This window comes from Ursus americanus, chromosome 15 (assembly GCF_024610735.1).
Source record: "Ursus americanus isolate L20-20 chromosome 15, mUrsAme1.1.p, whole genome shotgun sequence".
NCBI classification, from domain to species: Eukaryota; Metazoa; Chordata; class Mammalia; order Carnivora; family Ursidae; genus Ursus; species Ursus americanus.
In genome coordinates, this window is record NC_142141.1 from 36,730,346 (window position 1) to 36,751,600 (window position 21,255).

The window sequence follows — 21,255 nt, forward strand, 5'->3', positions numbered from 1 at the left end:
CTCATATGGATTCACTTGATGGGGAGGGGTTGTCTTCAGGTGTTTTTAAAAAACATTTTTATATGTCTGTTGACCATTTCTATGTCTCCTTTGGAGAAATGTCTGTTCATGTCTTCTGCCCATTTCTTGATTGGATTATTTGTTCTTTGGGTGTTGAGTTTGATAAGTTCTTCATAGATTTTGGATGCTAGCCCTTTATCTGATAAGACATTTGCAAACATCTTCTCCCATCCTGTCAGTGCTCAACATCACTCAGCATCAGGGAAATAGAAATCAAAACCACAATGAGATATGACCTCACACCGGTCAGAATGGCTAAAATCAACAACTCAGGAAGTGACAGATGTTGGCGAGGATGCAGAGAAAGGGGAACCCTCTTACACTGTTGGTGGGAATGTACTCTGGTGCAGCCACTCTGGAAAACAGTAGGGAGGTTCCTTAAAAAGTTGAAAATAGAGCTACCCTCGACCCAGCAATTGCACTACTAGGTATTTACTCTAAGATACAACTGTAGTGATCCAAAGGGGCACCTGTACTCCAGTGTTTATAGCAGCAATGTCCACAATAGCCAAACTATGGAAAGAGCCCACATGTCCATCAACAGATGAGTGGATAAAGAAGATATTATGTGTGTGTGTGTGTGTATGTATATATATATATAATGGAATACTACTCAGCCATCAAAAAATGAAATCTTGCCATTTGCAACGACATGAATGGAACTAGAGGGTATTATGCTAAGCAAAATAAGTCAATCAGAGAAAGATAATTACCATATGATCTCACTCACGTATGGAATTTAAGAAACAAAACAGAGGATCATGGGGGAAAGGAGGGAAAAATAAAACAAGATGAAATCAGAGAGGGAGACAAACCATAAGAGACTCTTTTTTTTTTTTAATGGTTTTTTTATTATATTATGTTAGTCACCATACAGTACATCCCCGGTTTCCGATGTAAGGCTCGATGATTCATTAGTTGCGTATAACACCCAGTGCACCATGCAATACGTGCCCTCCTTACTACCCATCACCGGTCTATCCCATTCCCCCACCCCCCTCCCCTCTGAGGCCTTCAGTTTGTTTCTCATACCATAAGAGACTCTTAATCATAGGAAACAAGCTGAGGGTTGCTGGAGGGGAGGGTGATGGGGGGAGGGGGTAACTGGGTGGTGGACTTTAAGGAGGGCATGTGATGTAATGAGCACTGGGTATTATACAAGACTAATGAATCACTGACCTCTACCTCTGAAACTAATAATACACTGTATGTTAATTAATTAAATTTAAAGAAACTTTTTATAAGGAAGATAGAAAATATTTCTGCCATTATACTTGTTTCCTGTAATATTCCTGAAACTTCTAAAAAGTAAACTGATTTTTTCTTTTCTTTTTTTAAAGATTTTATTTATTTGAGAGAGAGAGAGAGAGAGTGAGCATGAGTTGGGGGGGGTAGAGAGAGGGAGGGAGAAGCAGACTCCTCGCTTTGCAAGGAGCCCGTTGCGGGACTCGATCCCAGGATCCTGGGATCATGACCTGAGCCAAAGGCAGATGCTTAACCGACTGAGCCACCCAGGTGCCCCTAAACTGATTTTTTTCAAATGGTCACTTTTCTCTTTCTCCTTGTTTCCCTGTAGAAGGTACCAAAGAGCCTGTTGGAAGTCTTAAAAGTCCCAATATTGCCAATAACATGCAGACTTTACCACAGCATTTAGAAGAAGTAAGTCAATAAATAGTGGATAATGTTATTTAATTATACTTAAGTATTTTTAATTAATCATCCAACCAAGGCTGTTATCTTTTTAAACGTACACTGTGGGTTGTAGAGAATAGCCAGACCATGTAGCATTTTTCTTTCACTGAAATTCTATCATTAGTAAGATGTCTAATAATTTCAGGCAGTGAAATTTTTATTTCATAAACTGCTATGGTAAATTAACTTAAGAGGAATAGAAGTATTCTATATTCAAAATGTATAATTTAGCTGTAGTAGGCAGTTTTTGCACATATATCACTTTTATGCATTATTTGTTTTCTCAAAACTGTGTACTGCATTTTCAGTTGGAACACAGACATTTCTAATTACTGAAAAAATTCCTTCAAGAGGGGTTAGTTTTTCCTGTTTATAATTGTTTTCAGAATGTACTTATTAATCAGGTAGTGATGGGTATATGTAATTTACAGGGTATTTTTAAATGTAGTGTAAATAATTCCACTGACATCATTTGTCTTTGTGTTTTAATATGCTCAGTTGCTCAGGGTGATGGGCTGAAGTCAATTCACACAGTTAAAAATCTGATCAGAGCAGCACTGGGAATTCATTTAATGCTTGGTTTCTCACTTGCTTTTAGACTGTTGTTACTCCAGGTGAGTGGTTAATGTGAAACTCAGGACATCTAAGACAGTAATACCTATTTATATGACACCTTTTCTTTTTGGCTACTGTTAATTTTAACAGCGTTCCACAGGAGAGGTTCAGTGTCCAAGGGAAGAACCACTGAAGACATGTATGGAGAAAAAATCAACTGAACAGAAATGGTAAGGGGGAAAAAAGTAAGGAAGTGATTGTTACTGCCAGCTGGGATTCATTTGATGAAGATGTTATTTTTCTCATAATTGACAGTATCTATTTCATGGTGATATTGTGTTCCTAGTGAAATTTAACTTTGTAGCAGCGGTAAATGATAATCTTCAGTAAATGTTATAGACTTCAAAATCTTGGTACAGTGAAATAAGTAATGATACCGAAAATATTTGCCTTTTGTTCTCCCATCACTATCAGCCTTATCAAAGTAAAATATAGCTGTAAATAGACCATAGTTTATTCAGCTGCTAATTAGGGATACACTTTGTCATACTAATTCCATTTTTATTGGATCAAATAAAGGGCCATTATGAATCACAGTATGTATGTATAATTGTTCACTGTTACGGTGTGATTACTGCACAGTATAGGGCTGTTCTGCTGGCTAACATATTATTGCTTCAAGGAGAGTTGAAGGCAGTTTTAATCTGTTGCAGGTGGGATATGATTTCTTAATTTTTAGAATTTTTGAAGTTTTAGAATTTTAGAACTACCTTGGATAAGAGAGCAACATAATTAGGTTTTCTTTCTGTTCTCAATATACAAATTTTGTTCATTTCTTTGGACAGTTAACAAAAAATATATTTAAATATGATGTGCCTTTACAAATAGATAATTCTATTAATAAAAGACCAGTCTTTACAGTTTTAAATATAATAAGGGCTCTGTGGTGTTTTTGAACAAAGTGTCTGCTTCTGGCATAGGTGGAATTTGAGGTCCCAGCCAACTTCACTTCCCCATTTTAGATTCTTTTATTTCTGCTGGGAAGTCAGCAGTGTTCAAGTTACATGTTCAGTCATCCAGACATATTCTTTGCTTTTTGTTTGAGTCTGTTACTAATTGCTATGGAGACAAATATAAACAGATTGTAATTATGAGCTAAGCATTATAGAGGACTAAAGAATGTTTAGACTCTTAGATAGCTGAGCATTAGATCACCTGTATCTTAGGAAATGTGAAGAATATCTTCCTAATTACTTATTAATCTTTAATTATAGTATGATCGAAGCCTTTTCAAATCCTGAACATGCTGTTCCTTATTCATTTTGTGTAGATGCAAGTTCAGAAATTCCTAGGTAAGAATTTTTGTGTACTCTACCATTTAGATATAATCCTAATTTTACAAGTAGATAAGAGAATGAAATGATGCCTACTGTGCCATTTTGAAATAATTCTAAATGTTTTGACTAAAAACTAAGAGTAAAATGGGCGCCTGGGTGCCTCAGTCGTTAAGCGTCTGCCTTTGGCTCAGGGCGTGATCCTGGAGTCTTGGGATCGAGCCCCACATCAGGCTCTGCTGGGAGTCTGCTTCTTCCTCTCCCACTCCCCCTGCCTGTGTTCCCTCTCTCGCTGGCTGTCTCTCTCTCTGTCAAATAAATAAATAAAATCTTACCAAAAAAATAAATAAAATAAAAACTAAGAGTAAAATGAAAGCAAAACGAAGCATTAAAAGAGCAATGTAGGTACTCATTTCTGACACCTTTAAGTTTATTATTGGAAGATTACAGGAGCCATTCTAGAATAGTATTTTCTGAAAAAAAGAAGTATAGTTGACCCTTGGACAGTACGGGTTTGAGTCACTTGGGTCCCCTTACACACAAAATTTTCTCGATAAAAACAGTTTGGTTCTGTAAATGTATTTTTTCTTCCTTATGACTTTCTTAATAACACTTTCTTTTCTCTAGCTTGCTTTATTGTAAGAATGTAGTATGCAACACACATAACATACAAAATATGTTAATCGACTGTTTATGCTATAGTAGGGTTTCTGGTCATCAGTAGGCTATGAGTAGTTAAGTTTTTGAGGAGTCAGGTTATATGTGGATTTTCGACTGCATGAGCGTTAAGCCCCCAACCCCCTTGTTGTTCAAGGGTCAACTGTAGTGGATATATTACTTAAAGTTGCTTATTTTAAGCCTCTAACAGATTTCTAGTAGCATATGAAATGCTTTTAATTCTCTCATAGAACAGATTCATCCAGTTCTGTCTTTTGAACTTCTTTGACAGAGATTGAACAGTGTGTTTAGTATTTAGAAATCTTGCTGAAATAGGATAACATAGCATAGCCTTATGTTAGAAGAATTCTCCATTATTGGACTTTATCTCATTGCTACTTGTTGGAAACTAAGTCCAATAAAGTTGCTTTAAGATAGGTGAGTTGGGGGGGCTCCTTCCACTCAGGTCATGATCTCAGGGTCCTGGGATCAACCCCATGTCGGGCTGTCTGCACAGCAGGGGGTCTGCTTCTCCCCCTCTCTCTGCCCCTCCCCTTGCTTGTGCTTTCTCTCTCTCTCTCAAATAAATTAATAAAAGCTTTTTAAAAAATTTTTAAAAAGATTTTATCTATTAGAGAGAGAGAGAGAGAATGAGCACAAGCAGGGGGAGCGGGTGAGGGAAGATACAGGCTCCCGGCTGAGCAGGGTGCCCGATGTGGGGCTTGATTCCAGGAACCTGGGATCATGACCTGAGCCGAAAGCAGAGGCTTAACCAACTGAGCCACCCAGGTGCCCCAATAAAATCTTAAAAAAAAAAATAGGCAAGTCAGTTGTGGATTTGCCAAACAAAGTTTTGTTATTGAGCTTATAGTATTACATGTTTGATTAAAGGCAAATATTATAGCCGAAAGGGAATGAATGTAAACCCAAATAATCCAAGTGTGATTTAATATATTCTTTTCTTTTTAGAGATGATGATCAATTTATCTGGATATAATAATGCCTGCTCCCTTATTTAGTTTGTAAAATCAATTTGCTTAGAAAACATTTGTGTCATCCCCAATCATTTTATTTAAAAAGACCAAAAACTTATTTTGATCTTTAATTTTTATTCCTATGTAAGCATTTTTTTGTTAGGGTTTAATTGTAGATATAAACTTTGTGATTTGTTTGGAAATACAATGTTCATAATACTGTTGTTTCACATTTGATGATGATCAACAGGAGTTTGCGCTTTCCATCTTAGAATTAAACATTTTTTTAACCCATAGTTTCTCTAGTTTTCTTAACTCCATTCTGGATCATTAAATTTAGTAACAAAAAATATTCTTAGTATAACTCTTCAGAATAATGGCATAGGTTTCAAAGTCAGATGCTTGCAGGGACCAGACGAGTCAAATAAACGTGTGGACTGTTCTGGGTTGTAACACCATAGGGAGGGGACCATGGCTGACTAGACATTACATCTCCCTTAATAAAATAGCATTCACATATGCGCTGTGCTGATGACAAATGTGTTTGGTGGCTGGGACTACAGAGTGATAGGCTTTAGGGTTTAAATTTCCTGAAAACTTCCAGAAAGCCTTTAGAAAAGGTGAGATCAAAATATTCAGATTGTAGACATCTGATTTGGTTTTTTCTTGATTATGTTTTTTTATATATATGCTTCTACCTAGTGCACAGATTTCTGCATTGAAAGATAAATCTTCCTCAGTTCCACCTTTCGGATCAAATGGAGTCAGTGTTGCTTCACAAACACCTGTGCCAACACTTCAGCCGACCCAGAGAAATGAACCCAGGGCTCAACTGCCAGATTCTTCAGATTCTCTTAGGCACATGCTCCAAGATGAAATGTTTAAATTAGTTCAGGTAAGCACATTTCCCTATAAACAAGTAAATTTACATGTATGATTTATATGTTAGGATTTTAAATTGTGAACAAACTTTTAGAAATGGGCAAGTTGAAATTAAATTGTAGGGTTGGTTTCTCTTCTTTGGGCACTCTTCATTTGTTATTCAGAGTTTCCTAACTCAAGGGCCTAGAGTGCAGGCTGAGCTACCTACTTCTCACAATGACTTCTTACACCTGAGCTCTTTGGGATGCGGAGCTGCTCACAAAAGTCAGGTGGGTGACAATCAAATCAGACCAGCAGATTCTAGCTCAGAGGTATCCAAAGTTTTTTTTTTTAAACAGTCTTTGGAGATGTGTCATGAAAAAAGTTGCTGTGGCTGATGTCAAAGAGGTTGCAGCCTATGTTCTCCTCTAGGATTTTGGTGGATTCCGTCTCACATCGAGGTCTTTCATCCATTTGGAGTTGATCTTTGTGTATGGTGTGAGAGAGTGGTCAAGTTTCATTCTTTTGCATATAGCTGTCCAATTTTCCCAGCACCATTTATTGAAGAGACTGTCTTTTTTCCACTGGATGTTTTTTCCTGCTTTGTCAAAGATTAGTTGCCCATAGAGCCGAGGGTCCATTTCTGGGTTCTCTCTTCCGTTCCATTGGTCTGTGTGTCTGTTTTTGTGCTAGTACCATGCTGTCTTTGTGATCACAGCTTTGTAGTAAAGCTTGAAATCCGGCAACGTGATGCCCCCAGCTTTGTTTTTCCTTTTCAACAATTCCTTGGCGATTCGGGGCCTTTTCTGGTTCCACACAAATTTAAGGGCTGTTTGTTCCAGTTCTTTGAAAAATGTCATCAGTATTTTGATCGGGATGGCATTGAAAGTGTAGATTGCTCTGGGTAGCATAGACATTTTAACTATGTTAATTCTTCCGATCCATGAGCATGGAATATTTTTCCATCTTTTTGTGTCTTCTTCAATGTCTTTCAAGAGTGATTTGTAGTTTCTAGAATATAGATCCTTTACGTCTCTGGTTAAATTAATTCTGAGATAACGTATGATTTTTGGTGCTATTGTAAATGGGATGGATTCCCTAATTTCTCTTTCTTGAGTCTCATTGTTCGTGTATAGAAATGCGACTGATTTCTGAGCATTGATTTTGTATCCCGCCACATTACTGAATTGCTCTATAAGTTCTAGTAGTTTAGGGGTGGAGTATTTGGGTTTTCTATATAGAGTATCACGTCATCTGCGAACAGAGACAGTTTGACTTCTTTGCTGATTTGAATACCTTTGATCCCTTTTTGTTGTCTGATTGCTGTTGCAAGGACTTCTAGTACTATGTTGAATAATAATGGCGAGAATGGGCATCCTTGTCGTGTTCCTGATCTTAAGGGAAAGACTTCCAGCTTTTCCCCATTGAGAATGATATTTGCGGGAGTTAAGATGGCGGAGGAGTAGGGGACCCCTTTTTCAGCCGGTCCCCTGAGTCGAGCTGGATAGGTACCAGACCAGCCTAAATAACCACGGAATCAGCCTGAGACGCAGGATGATGCATCTGGATCTCTACAAATGAACATCTCCAGCGCTGAGTATTGAGGTACGAAGAGGGGAGCTGTAAACCGTGCACGGATATCGGAAGATAAACGGAAGGGGGAGGGAGCCGCCGCGTTTGGGCGCCGGGAAGCGGCAGCCACCTGCACGGGGGAGCGGGCGGACTCACAGAGGGCACCCGGGAGAGAGCGGACTGAGACCGGTGAGCCGTGAACGCGCGCGCCACCAGGCATCTCCCGGAATACCTGAATCCCGGTGTGCTCAGGGGATCCAGACTGAGACCGGGAACTCCCGGAGCGCGCGGGGCGGCCGGTGGCTGGCGGCATTAGAAACACAAAGGACAGAGACGGGGCGGCCGTTGGCTGGCGGCATTAGAATCACAAAGGACAGAGACGCGCCGGCCCTGGAAGTGAGGGCAGGGTCGCCGAGTTGGTGCGCACATCCCGGGACGCTGCAGGCTTGAGCAGCACCAACAGTAACAGAGTTAAAGTGGCCAGAACATCAGTGGAGAACGGGCCGCAATCCCTCTGTTCTGAGACAATGCAGCCTCTGCTGCTCTGACCCTCAGAAGAGGCATAGCCGCCGCCAGGGAAAGCCGCCAGAGAACAAAAGCCTGGAAATACCGGCTCAGAGAGTGCCCATCCCCATCCTCCCTCGCAGGGGACACGGAGACTCTACCCAAACAGGGTTGCCTGAGTATCGGCGCGGCAGGCCCCTCCCCCAGAAGGCAGGCTGAAAAATCAAGAAGCCCACAACCCGAGGCGCCTGGGTGGCGCAGTCATTGAGCGCCTGTCTCCGGCTTAGGGCGTGATCCCAGCGTTCCGGAAAGGAGTCCTCCATCGGGCTCCTCTGCTGGGAGCCTGCTTCTTCCTCTCTCACTCCCCTGCTTCTGTTCCATTCTTGCTGACTGTCTGTCTCCCTCTCTCAGATAAGTAAATAAATAAAATCTTTAAAGAAGAAGCCCACATCTCTAAGATCCCTATAAAACAAGGGGCACGGCCTGGGACCCAGTCAATAATTTTGGGCTCTGGACAACCCCGCAACCTCCCCTCATTAAAATGACAAGAAGGAGAAGCCCCCCCCCCAGCAAAGAAAAGACAGTGTGTCAGTGGCCTCTGCCACAGAAGTAACGGATATGGATGTAACCAAATTATCAGAAATGGAATTCAGAGTAACAATGGTCAAGATAATGAGTAGACTTGAAAAAAGTATTCAGGAAAATATTACTGAGAATATAGAATCCCTAAGGGCGGAAATGAGAGCGAATTTGACAGAAATTAAAAATTCTATGAGCCAAATGCAGGCAAAACTAGAGGCTCTGACGGCCAGGGTCACGGAAGCGGAGGAAAGGGTTAGTGAATTGGAGGATGGGTTAATAGAGGAAAAAATAAAAATAGAAGATGGTCTTAAAAAAATCCACGCCCACGAATGTTGGCTACGGGAGATTACTGACTCAACGAAACGATCCAATGTTAGAATCATCGGCATCCCCGAGGGGGTGGAGAAAAACAGAGGTCTAGAAGAGATATTTGAACAAATTGTAGCTGAAAACTTCCCTAATCTAGCAAGGGAAACAAACATTCGTGTCCAAGAGGCAGAGAGGACCCCTCCCAAGCTCAACCATGACAGACCTACACCACGTCACGTCATAGTGCAATTCGCAAATATGAGATCCAAGGATACAGTATTGAAAGCGGCCAGGGCAAAGAAATTTCTCACGTACCAAGGCAAAGGCATCAGAATTACGTCAGACCTGTCTACACAGACCTGGAATGAGAGAAAGGGTTGGGGGAGCATTTTTAAAGCTCTTTCAGAGAAAAACATGCAGCCAAGGATCCTTTATCCAGCAAGGCTGTCATTCAGAACTGATGGAGAAATAAAGACATTTCAGAATCGACAGTCACTAGCCAATTTCGTAACCACGAAACCAGCCCTACAGGAGGTATTACGGGGGGTTCTATAAAAGTAAAAAGGCCCCAAGAGTGATACAGAACAGAAAGTCACAGCCAATACAAAAAAGACTTTAGTGGCAACATGGCAGAATTAAAAGCATATCTCTCAGTACTCAGCCTTAACATTAATGGTTTAAATTCTTGCTTTAAACGCCACAGGGTTGCAGATTGGATAAAAAGAAATGACCCATCCATTTGCTGTCTACAAGAGACTCATTTCGAGCCCAAAGATGCATTCAGACTGAGAGTAAGGGGATGGAGTACCATCTTTCACGCAAATGGACCTCAAAAGAAAGCTTGGGTAGCAATTCTCATATCAGATAAATTGGATTTTAAACTACAGACTATAGTTAGAGATGCAGAAGGGCACTATATTATTCTTAAAGGAAGTATTCAACAAGTGGATATGACAATTATAAATATATATGCCCCCAACAGGGGAGCAGCAAGATACACAAGCCAACTCTTAACCAGAATAAAGAGACATATAGATAAAAATACATTAATAGTAGGGGACCTCAACACTCCACTCTCAGAAATAGACAGAACACCCTGGCAAAAACTAAGCAAAGAATCAAAGGCTTTGAATGCCATACTCGACGAGTTGGACCTCTTAGATATATATAGAACACTACACCCCAGAACCAAAGAATACTCATTCTATTCTAATGCCCATGGAACATTTTCAAGAATAGACCATGTTCTGGGACACAAAACAGGTCTCAGCCGATACCAAAAGATTGAAATTATCCCCTGCATATTCTCAGACCACAACGCTCTGAAATTGGAACTCAACCACAAGGAAAAATTTGGAAGAAACTCAAACACTTGGAGACTAAGAACCATCCTGCTCAGGAATGACTCGATAAACCAGGAAAACAAAAATCAAATTAAACAATTTATGGAGACCAATGAGAATGAAAATACAACAGTCCAAAACCTATGGGATACTGCAAAGGCAGTCCTAAGGGGGAAATACATAGCCATCCAAGCCTCACTCAAAAGAATAGAAAAATCTAAAATGCAGTTTTTATATTCTCACCTCAAGAAGCTGGAACAGCAACAGAGGGACAGGCCTAACCCACGCACAAGGAAGCAGTTGACCAAAATTAGAGCTGAAATCAATCAAGCAGAAACCAGAAGTACGGTAGAGCAGATCAACAGGACTAGAAGCTGGTTCTTGGAGAGAATCAATAAAATTGACAGACCACTGGCAAGACTTATCCAAAAGAAAAGAGAAAGGACCCAGATTATTAAAATTATGAATGAAAAAGGAGAGGTCACGACGAACACCATTGAAATTGGAAGGGTTATTAGAAATTTTTATCAACAGCTATATGCCAATAAACTAAGCAATCTGGAAGAGATGGAATCCTTCCTGGAAACCTATAAACTACCAAGATTGAAACCGGAAGAAATTGATTTCTTAAACAGGCCAATTAATTATGAAGAAATTGAGTCAGTGATAAACAACCTTCCAAATAACAAAACTCCAGGCCCGGACGGTTTTCCTGGGGAATTCTACCAAACATTCAAAGAAGAAATAATACCTATTCTCCTAAAGCTATTTCAAAAAATAGAAACAGAAGGAAAGCTACCAAACTCATTCTATGAGGCCAATATTACCTTGATCCCCAAACCAGGCAAAGACCCCCTCAAAAAGGAGAATTACAGACCAATTTCCCTAATGAATATGGACGCCAAAATCCTCAACAAGATACTTGCTAATAGAATCCAACAGTTCATTAAAAGGATTATCCACCACGATCAAGTGGGATTCATACCTGGGATGCAAGCGTGGTTCAATATTCGCAAATCAATCAGCGTGATACATCATATCAACAAGAAAAGACTCAAGAACCATATGATCCTCTCAATCGATGCCGAAAAAGCATTTGACAAAATACAGCATCCTTTCCTGATTAAAACCCTTCAGAGTGTAGGAATAGAAGGTACATTTCTCAATCTCATAAAAGCCATCTATGAAAAGCCTACTGCAAATATTATTCTCAATGGGGAAAAGCTGGAAGCCTTTCCCTTAAGATCAGGAACACGACAAGGATGCCCACTCTCGCCACTATTATTCAACATAGTACTAGAAGTCCTTGCAACAGCAATCAGACAACAAAAAGGGATCAAAGGTATTCAAATCGGCAAAGAAGTCAAAATGTCTCTCTTCGCAGACGACATGATACTCTATATGGAAAACCCAAAAGAAGCCATTCCCAAACTATTAGAAGTTATAGAGCAATTCAGTAACGTGGCGGGATACAAAATCAATGCTCAGAAATCAGTTGCATTTCTGTACACGAATAACGAGAACGAAGAAAGAGAAATCAGGGAATCCATCCCATTTACAATAGCACCAAAAACCATACGTTACCTTGGAATTAACTTAACCAGAGACGTAAAGGACCTTTATTCTAGAAACTATAAATCACTCTTAAAAGACATTGAGGAAGACATAAAAAGATGGAAAGATATTCCATGCTCATGGATCGGAAGAATTAACATAGTTAAAATGTCTATGCTACCCAGAGCAATCTACACTTTCAATGCTATCCCGATCAAAATACCGAGAACGTTTTTCAAAGAACTGGAACAAATAGTCCTTAAATTTGTATGGAACCAGAAAAGACCCCGAATCTCCAAGGAACTGTTGAAAAGGAAAAACAAAGCTGGGGGCATCACAATGCCGGATTTCGAGCTGTACTACAAAGCTGTGATCACAAAGACAGCATGGTACTGGCAAAAAACAGACACATAGACCAATGGAACAGAATAGAGAGCCCAGAAATGGACCCTCAGCTCTTTGGGCAACTAATCTTTGATAAAGCAGGAAAAAACATCCGGTGGGAAAAAGACAGTCTCTTCAATAAATGGTGCTGGGAAAATTGGACAGCTACATGCAAAAGAATGAAACTTGACCACTATCTCACGCCATACACAAAAATAAACTCCAAATGGATGAAAGACCTCGATGTGAGACAGGAATCCATCAAAATTCTAGAGGAGAACATAGGCAGCAACCTCTACGACATCGGCCAAAGCAACCTTTTTCATGATACATCCCCAAAGGCAAGAGAAACAAAAGAAAAAATGAATTTATGGGACTTCATCAAGATTAAAAGTTTCTGCACAGCCAAGGAAACAGTCAGAAAAACTAAGAGGCAGCCCACGGAATGGGAGAAGATATTTGCAAATGACACTACAGATAAAGGACTGGTATCCAAGATCTACAAAGAACTTCTCAAACTCAATACACGAGAAACAAATAAACAAATCAAAAAATGGGCAGAAGATATGAACAGACACTTTTCCAATGAAGACATACAAATGGCTAACAGACACATGAAAAAATGTTCAAAATCATTAGCCATCAAGGAAATTCAAATCAAAACCACACTGAGCTACCACCTTACGCCAGTTAGAATGGCAAAAATAGACAAGGCAAGAAACAACAATTGTTGGAGAGGATGTGGAGAAAGGGGATCCCTCCTACATTGTTGGTGGGAATGCAAGTTGGTACAGCCACTCTGGAAAACCGTGTGGAGGTCCCTTAAAAAGTTAAAAATTGAGCTACCCTATGATCCAGCCATTGCACTACTGGGTGTTTACCCCAAAGATACAGACGTAGTGAAGAGAAGGGCCATATGCACCCCAATGTTCATAGCAGCAATGTCCACAATAGCTAAATCATGGAAGGAGCCGAGATGCCCTGCAACAGATGATTGGATTAAGAAGTTGTGGTCCATATATACAATGGAATATTACTCAGCAATCAGAAAGAATGAGTTCTCAACATTTGCTACAACATGGACGGCACTGGAGGAGATAATGCTTAGTGAAATAAGTCAAACAGAGAAAAACAACTATCATATGATTTCTCTCATCTATGGAACATAAGAACTAGAATGATCAGTAGGGGAAGAAAGGGATAAAGAAAGGGGGGGTAATCAGAAGGGGGAATGAAACATGAGAGACTATGGACTATGAGAAACAAACTGAGGGCTACAGAGGGGAGGGGGGTGGGGGAATGGGATAGACCGGTGATGGGTAGTAAGGAGGGCACATATTGCATGGTGCACTGGGTGTTATACACAACTAATGAATCATCGAGCCTTACATCGAAAACCGGGGATGTACTGTATGGTGACTAACATAATATAATAAAAAATCATTATGGAAAAAAAAAGAAAAAGAAAAAGAGAATGATATTTGCTGTAAGTTTTTCATAGATGGTTTTTTTTTTGAAATTGAGGAATGTACCCTCTATCCCTACACTCTGAAGTGTTTTAATCAGGAAAGGATGCTGTATTTTGCAAATGCTTTTTCTGCATCAATTGAGAGGATCGTTTGGTTCTTGACTCTTTTCTTGTTGATATGATCTATCACACTGATCGATTTGTGAATGTTGAACCATCCATGCGTCCCAGGGATGAATCCCACTTGGTCACGATGGATAATCCTTTTAATGTACTGTTGGATCCTATTAGCTAGGATCTTGTTGAGAATTTTGGCGTCCATATTCATTAGGGAAATCGGTCTGTAATTCTCCTTTCTGATGGGGTCTTTGCCTGGTTTGGGGACCAAGGTAATACTGGCTTCATAGAATGAGTTTGGTAGTTTTCCTTCTTTTTCTATTTTTTGAAACAGCTTCAGGAGAATAGGTATTATTTCTTCTTTGAATGTTTGGTAGAATTCCCTGGGGAATCCGTCAGGCCCTGGACTCTTATTTTTTGGGAGGTTTTTGATCACTGCTTCAATCTCTTCATAATTAATCAGTCTGTTTAAATAATCAGTTTCTTCCTGTTTCAGTCTTGGTAGTTTATAGGTTTCCAGGAAGCCATCCATTTCTTCCAGGTTGTTTAATTTATTGGCATAAAGCTGTTGATAAAAGTTTCTAATGATCCTTCCTATTTCATTGGTTTTGGTTGTGACCTCTCCCCTTTCATTCATACTTTTATTAATTTGGGTCCTTTCTCTATTCTTTTGAATAAGTCTGGCCAGTGGCTTATCGATCTTATTTATTCTTTCAAAGAACCAGCTTCTAGTTCTGTCAATCTGCTCTACTGTGCTCCTGGTTTCTAATTCATTGATCTCTGCTCTAATCTTGATCAACTGCTTTCCCGTGCGTGGGTTAGGCCTGTTCTTCTGTTCCATCTCCAGCTTCTTGAGGTGAGAATATAAAAAGTGCATTTTTAATTTTCCATTCTTTTGAGTGAGGCTTGGATGGCTATGTATTTTCCCCTTTTTTCATGACACATCTCCAAAGGCAAGAGAAACAAAAGAAAAAATGAACTTGTGGGACTTCATCAAGATAAAAGGCTTCTGCACAGCCAAGGAAACAGTCAAAAAAACTAAGAGGCAGCCCACGGAATGGGAGAAGATATTTGCAAATGACACTACAGATAAAAGATTAGTATCCAAGATCTACAAAGAACTTCTCAAACTCAATACACGTGAAACAAATAATCAAATAAAAAAATGGGCAGAAGATATGAACAGACACTTTTCCAATGAAGACGTACAAATGGCTAACAGACAAATGAAAAAATGTTCAAAATCATTAGCCATCAGGGAAATTCAAATCAAAACCACCTTGAGATACCACCTTACGCCAGTTAGAATGGCAAAATTTGACAAGGCAGGAAGCAACAAATGTTGGAGAGGATGTGGAGAAAGGGGATCCCTCTTACATTGTTGGTGGGAATGCAAGTTGGTACAGCCACTTTGGAAAACAGTGTGAAGATTCCTTAAAAAGTTAAAAATTGAGCTACCCTATGATCCAGCCATTGCACTACTGGGTGTTTACCCCAAAGATACAGACGTAGTGAAGAGAAGGGCCATATGCACCCCAATGTTCATAGCAGCATTGTCCACAATAGCCAAATTGTGGAAGGAGCCGAGATGTCCTTCAACAGATGACTGGATTAAGAAGTTGTGGTCCATATATACAATGGAATATTACTCAGCCATCAAAAAGAACGATTTCTCAATATTTGCTGCAACATGGATGGCACTGGAGGAGATAATGCTAAGCGAAATAAGTGAAGCAGAGAAAGACAATTATCATATGGTTTCACTCATTTATGGAACATAAGAAGTAGAAAGATCGGTAGGAGAAGGAAGGGGGGGTAAAAAGGGGGAATAAAGCATGAGAGACTATGGACTCTGGGAAACAAACTGAGGGCTTCAGAGGGGAGGGGGGTGGGGGATCGGGATAGGCTGGTGATGGGTAGTAAGGAGGGCACGTATTACATGGTGCACTGCGTGTTATACGCAAGTAATGAATCATGGAACTTTACATCAAAAAGTAGCGATGTACTGTATGGTGACTAACGTAACATAAAAAATTTTTATAAAAAAAAACACAGTCTGTCACATCATATTTCTTATTTTCAAACAATTTTGGCTTGTTTTGAAATTGTCAGCTGTGTTTTAAAGTACTGTTCACTTTGAATTTTGTCATCTTTTTCTCAATTTGTTATCCTTTTCTTTACCAACAATTTTAAGTTATTTCCCTTTTCTATTTTATTTCTTAAACATTAATTTCCCTCAAATTTAATGTAGTCTACACTCACTTCCATATCCTATTATGTGATATAATGTACCATTTTTATACTGATGTTTGGCACTAATTTTCTTCTTGAGCTAAGGGCCGTGATGAGAATACTTTTTCAGCATGTCTCATTGTCTCATGAAACTTTCTGAAACTGACTTTATCTTGATTTTTCCCAGTCCCTTTTTCCCTTTTCCATTTAGCAGCATTAACTATTCTACCAGCTTAAAATTTTGGAAGCATTTCTGAAAGTTTTTTTTGGATTACCAAGGGTCTTTGCTGATAGCTGCCCTGTATATTTAACAAATTCTCCAGATAATTCTGATGCATACAAAGGATTAAGAATCACTGTCTTAGAGAGACATGTTTGCCTTTTTTTCAGTACCTATATCCAGAGTTCTTCTGTGCCCTCCTGCTTCTTTTGCCCACACTGTGAGTCTGTACAGCACTGCTATTTCCATAGCTAGAGCCAGAACTTCGTACCTCCCTTGTCTTATATATGCACTCCTAGGGCATTCTTCCTCAGATGCTGTTTTAATACTGTTACTTTCCTGTTTTAAAGTGTTCAGTAGATTTCAGATACCAATTTGTACAATATGAAATCAGTCTTGTTTTAAAAATAGTAAAAGGAAATACACTATAAATCTCAGTATTAGTTATCTTTGAGGATAGGATAATGAGTGATTTTTATTATCTTTTTCGTGTTTCTCTGGGTTTTTTTTTTCTGTAATAAGCATTTTTTTTTTTTAATAATTTGAAGGGAACTTACATTTTTTAACCTGAAGTGTTTCCCTACTGGTATGTTTCACTAAATGCAAATTCTTCGGTAGGGCTTGAAAGACCCACCACCAGCTTTTACCTGCCCTCTTTTCCCATTGTACTCTGATAAGTCCAGTGGTTCTCAAAGTATGGTCCCTGGATCAGTAGCATCAGCATCACTTAGATGTTAGAAATATAAATTTTCAGGCCCCATCCCAGACCTATTGAAATCTGAAACTCTGGGGATGGGGTTCAGCAAAGAGTGCTTTCACAAGTTCTCCAGGTGATTCTGATTGCATGCTCAAGTTTGGGGGCTGCTATTAATTTCCTGTTCCATCCAAGCCAGTGTTTATTCTAGTGGTTCCCATGCTTTTCCACACATTGAAACACCTTGTCATCTTAAAAAATACTAGTCCTAGCTTCCATCCCCAGACATTGTGATTTTATTGGCATGGATGTGGTCTGGACATAGGGATTTTTAAATGCTTCTCAAGTGATTCTAACGTGCCCCAGTCTGTCAACCACTGGTGCATGCCTTTGCCTTTTACCTCGTCAGCCTTTCCAGGGGAATTCCTCAACTCTTCACCTATTTGCTAATCTTTGCTTTTTTCTTTCCTGAAAACCTGATCACAACACCCTCATTTTAGGGCTTCTTTAATTAGCCTCATTTCATCAGATCACTCCTTTATGATCTCTGGGATGTTTATGTAAACAGCTTTATAGATAGTCCCAAGTCTCATTATGAGTTTATTTTTCCAGTTGACAGCTCCTTGAAAACAGGAAGGTATTCTTTTTTCCTTTTTAAAAAAATCTCTCCCAGCTCTGCTTCCTGCTCAGCATTCATGGGTCTGACAGATATTAAGACAAAAGTATGACTGTTGTGGAATACTCAGATGATTGTTGTTGATTCTTTAGATTTTTTCACTATATTTTTAAAATGTTTAATTTTTATTTCATTCTAGCTGCAACAGATCAACTTCATGAGCCTAATGCAAATAGTAGGATCGTCCGTTACTAACCTCCCGGATATACATCCACTTCTACAGCAGCCTCAGCCTGTGCCTTTGGTGGGAAGTCAAGTATCAAACCCCACAAGAGGGTGTAGTGATGTTGATGACACCAGTGGAAATTTTAAGGAAAGATCTTTTATTAAACCACAGTCCATGGGAGAGTACACGACAGAGCCTGGCAAGAAGAGTCCACACTGCCATAAAGGAGTTGTGCAGTCTGATCAAGATAGTAATGGACATTTACAGGTAATACATTTAAAGATACCATTAAAGTTGTTCTAGTAGTTCAGTTGTTGGCTTCTTGTTATTTGAGCAAATAACTTTTTGGCAGTTACTACATTCCACCCCCTCCAAAACATTGAACATCATGTCTAAACTTACGTAATAGCTTTTTTTTTCTCTTCCAGAATGTACCACATGGGAGTATTCCTGTATGTCAGTTACAAGGTATGCCTCCCAATACAGGATTAACTCCAGCATCTCAGAGCTTACCAACCACTGCACTGTCTCCGGCTCCTGCTGGAAATACTCCCCTCCACCTTTTGTCTCCATCTGCTGCCATTCCAAAGACACCTAGACTTATCCCAGCTGCAAAAACTTTCAGACTTGGTGATGGTTTTCCTTTGCTTCAGTTTCAGCCTAAGCACGAATTTAAGTCCTTTTCCTTCCATACAGGAAATGTTCCACAAGTTCCCTTCAGGCTCCTGCCACAGCCAAGAGAGGCTTGGGGATTTTCTGATTCCTTCCAGCCTCCTTCGCCACAGAGAACAATGCACACTACTTCAGTGTCCCATTTGAATTTGAGCCACTATAATACGGAAGCCATAAAAAAAGCAGTTGAGCAGAAGAAATGGGCAGAAACTGTAATTACAGAAATCCCTAAGCATGTGAACTTGGATCAGTATGTTGGTCAAGAAAACTTGACACCTCAACAGGACACTTCAGTATTTAGAAAACCAGGAAAACTACTTGATGTTAAGCCAGGGCCCCTTGAGATATCTCCTCAGAATTCCTTCGGACTTCCATTATTGCACCTGCAACTTAAACCTCCTTATGTATTTTCCTCTGCCTCAAGAGCATCAGTAGCAATTCCCTCAGTACCTGCCAGAACTGTAGCAGAAGAAAGAAAATACCCGAGACTGTCATTACTTCATTCATGCCTATTCCCAGAAAATACGGTAATGATTTTTGCAGTGATGCAAAAGCAGTCCTGCATTTTTCATACCATAAATACTACACATAAAAGCTCTTACGCATTTCTTTTTAAAAATTAATGCTTCTAAAAAAATTAAAAATAAATAAAAATAATGCTTCTGTTATTGGAAATAAGATATAAAATTCCTGTTTAAAATGGTAATTAGGTATTTTAAAACTTTTTAGGTCTGTCTTGTACACCAATACTAGAATTCATGAGACTTTTTCATAGCTATTTCTTCTAAGTAAAATGACCAGTATTCTTGTTCATGTGGGTCAGGGTGTGTGTGTGTGTGTGTGTGTGTGTGTGTGTGTGTGTTGAGAGAAAGGGAGGGCACGTGTGTAAGTGTGTACACATGCATTATTTAATGTTCTTAGTAATTGTGCCGTGATTGCCGTCAAATCCGTTATAGTGTAAAATTGTTAAATAGACCCAGGTCTATAAATAGTTGGTCTATATATTTAAAAAATGGTGTATTTTTAAAGTACTTAAAAAGGTTGAATCTTTATAAACCCACAGAATCCTCTTTAAAGTTGTAAACTTTGATTTATGAAATCTAAATTGTTGAGGCTCTAGTTTTATAAGTCAGTAGTACCATCTTAGGAAGGTAATTGAATAATTCATGCTCTGGTGCACTTTTAATTTTAAGATTTGAAAATAGAATTGGGAAAAGAAATGATCATTCTCTAGAGGAAGTACTTATGCCTTCTTTTATTCTGAACATATTATGAACAGAAAAGAAAGGATTAAAGGTATGGAAAAGTAGACATTTTGAGAGGGATTTTAAAGAGATGTTCTTATTAGAACGGTATAGTGAAGTTACATCACCTGATGTCAGTATTTATCAACATACTGCTAATCTGTGCCATGCATAATCTCTACTTCTCTGTATCCTCCCTGTTTGAAAGAATTTTAAGTCAAATGTTAGACATTATGTATTTTATTTATAATTATAAGGAAGATTTTTAATATAGAAAAGAAATTAAGATTAGGACTTCTAGTTTAGTTTCTGAAATAAGATGACTCAGTTGGAATTTCTAGGCCTCTAAAATCATTTATTCTTTAAGTCTGGATTCTCATCTTATCAGGCCAACTCAGTTTGTTAACTTGACATGTTTTATCTCTTGCACATTTTTATTTAATTTAAACAAACGCTTTTCTCAATTTTTATTAACATGTTACATAATCAAGGTTTGTAATTTTTAATTATTATGCTTTATTTCTTTTAGTACAAAAACCCACAACTTATTCCAATTGAAAACCTCATTGCATTCAAACAAAGCCAAGAGAAACTAACACATAATTTATTTGAACAAGGCGATTCTGGACACCTTCGGCTTCTAAATGTCAAAATAGAACCATCTGAAGTGAGACAAGAAAAAGACAGTAAAAAAAGGCAAGTATTAAGTGAAATTTTATATTGAGAATATCACTTACCTGCAAATGTATTATTAGTTTAAATATCATAGTTATGGGGCGCCTGGTTGGCGCAGTCTTTAAGCGTCTGCTTTCGGCTCAGGGCGTGATCCTAGTGTTCTGGGATCGAGCCCCACATCAGGCTCCTCCACTGGGAGCCTGCTTCTTCCTCTCCCATTCCCCCTGCTTGTGTTCCCTCTCTCGCTGGCTGTCTCTCTCTCTGTCAAATAAGTAAATAAAATCTTAAAAAAAAAAAAATCATAGTTATAAAGGTGAAAGTTACTGGTTCAGCCTCCCAGCCTATACACAATTGCATATTCAGTTTTCTAATCAAGTGTCATGCATTTGAACACATCTTGTGATGAGGAAAATTCTGTATTGTGAGAGAGAAATATTTTTTTCCATTTTATTAAGGAATTCTTTACTGGAATTCATAGGCTGGAAGATTCTTTTATATTTTTCTGTTACATTATGAGCAGTTTTCTTTTGTAGGACAAATATTTGGTATCTCATACAATATACCGTGTACTATCTAATGCACTGAAGTAATATTGTTATTCATCTTACCCTATCCTCCAGATTCTCACATAAGAAGCAGGAGGATAAGTGATGTGAATTGTTTCAGGACACTAAGAAACATGCATGTAAAAAGCAAGGTTGTGACTTCTG

General features: G+C 39.0%; 1 protein-coding gene across 11 annotated transcripts in view; it reads left to right on the top strand.

The window, feature by feature from the left end:
• The window catches only part of CPLANE1 (ciliogenesis and planar polarity effector complex subunit 1), a 146,415-nt gene that overhangs the window by 70,087 nt on the left and 55,073 nt on the right, over window positions 1-21,255 (top strand). For 8 of the 11 annotated variants that reach the window (XR_015726876.1, XM_087867919.1, XM_087867921.1 and 5 more), the window contains 7 exons: window positions 1,637-1,719; window positions 2,458-2,537; window positions 3,582-3,655; window positions 5,971-6,167; window positions 17,928-18,221; window positions 18,383-19,153; window positions 20,400-20,566. Coding sequence is in view for 10 of the 11 variants with exons in the window: in XM_087867919.1 (XP_087724045.1) it covers window positions 1,637-1,719; window positions 2,458-2,537; window positions 3,582-3,655; window positions 5,971-6,167; window positions 17,928-18,221; window positions 18,383-19,153; window positions 20,400-20,566 (1,666 nt within the window). In the remaining variant the exon portion in view is untranslated. The remainder of the gene's footprint in view (window positions 1-1,636; window positions 1,720-2,457; window positions 2,538-3,581; window positions 3,656-5,970; window positions 6,168-17,927; window positions 18,222-18,382; window positions 19,154-20,399; window positions 20,567-21,255) is intronic. The other 3 variants (XM_087867922.1, XM_087867923.1, XM_087867925.1) reach the window with 2 other exon arrangements.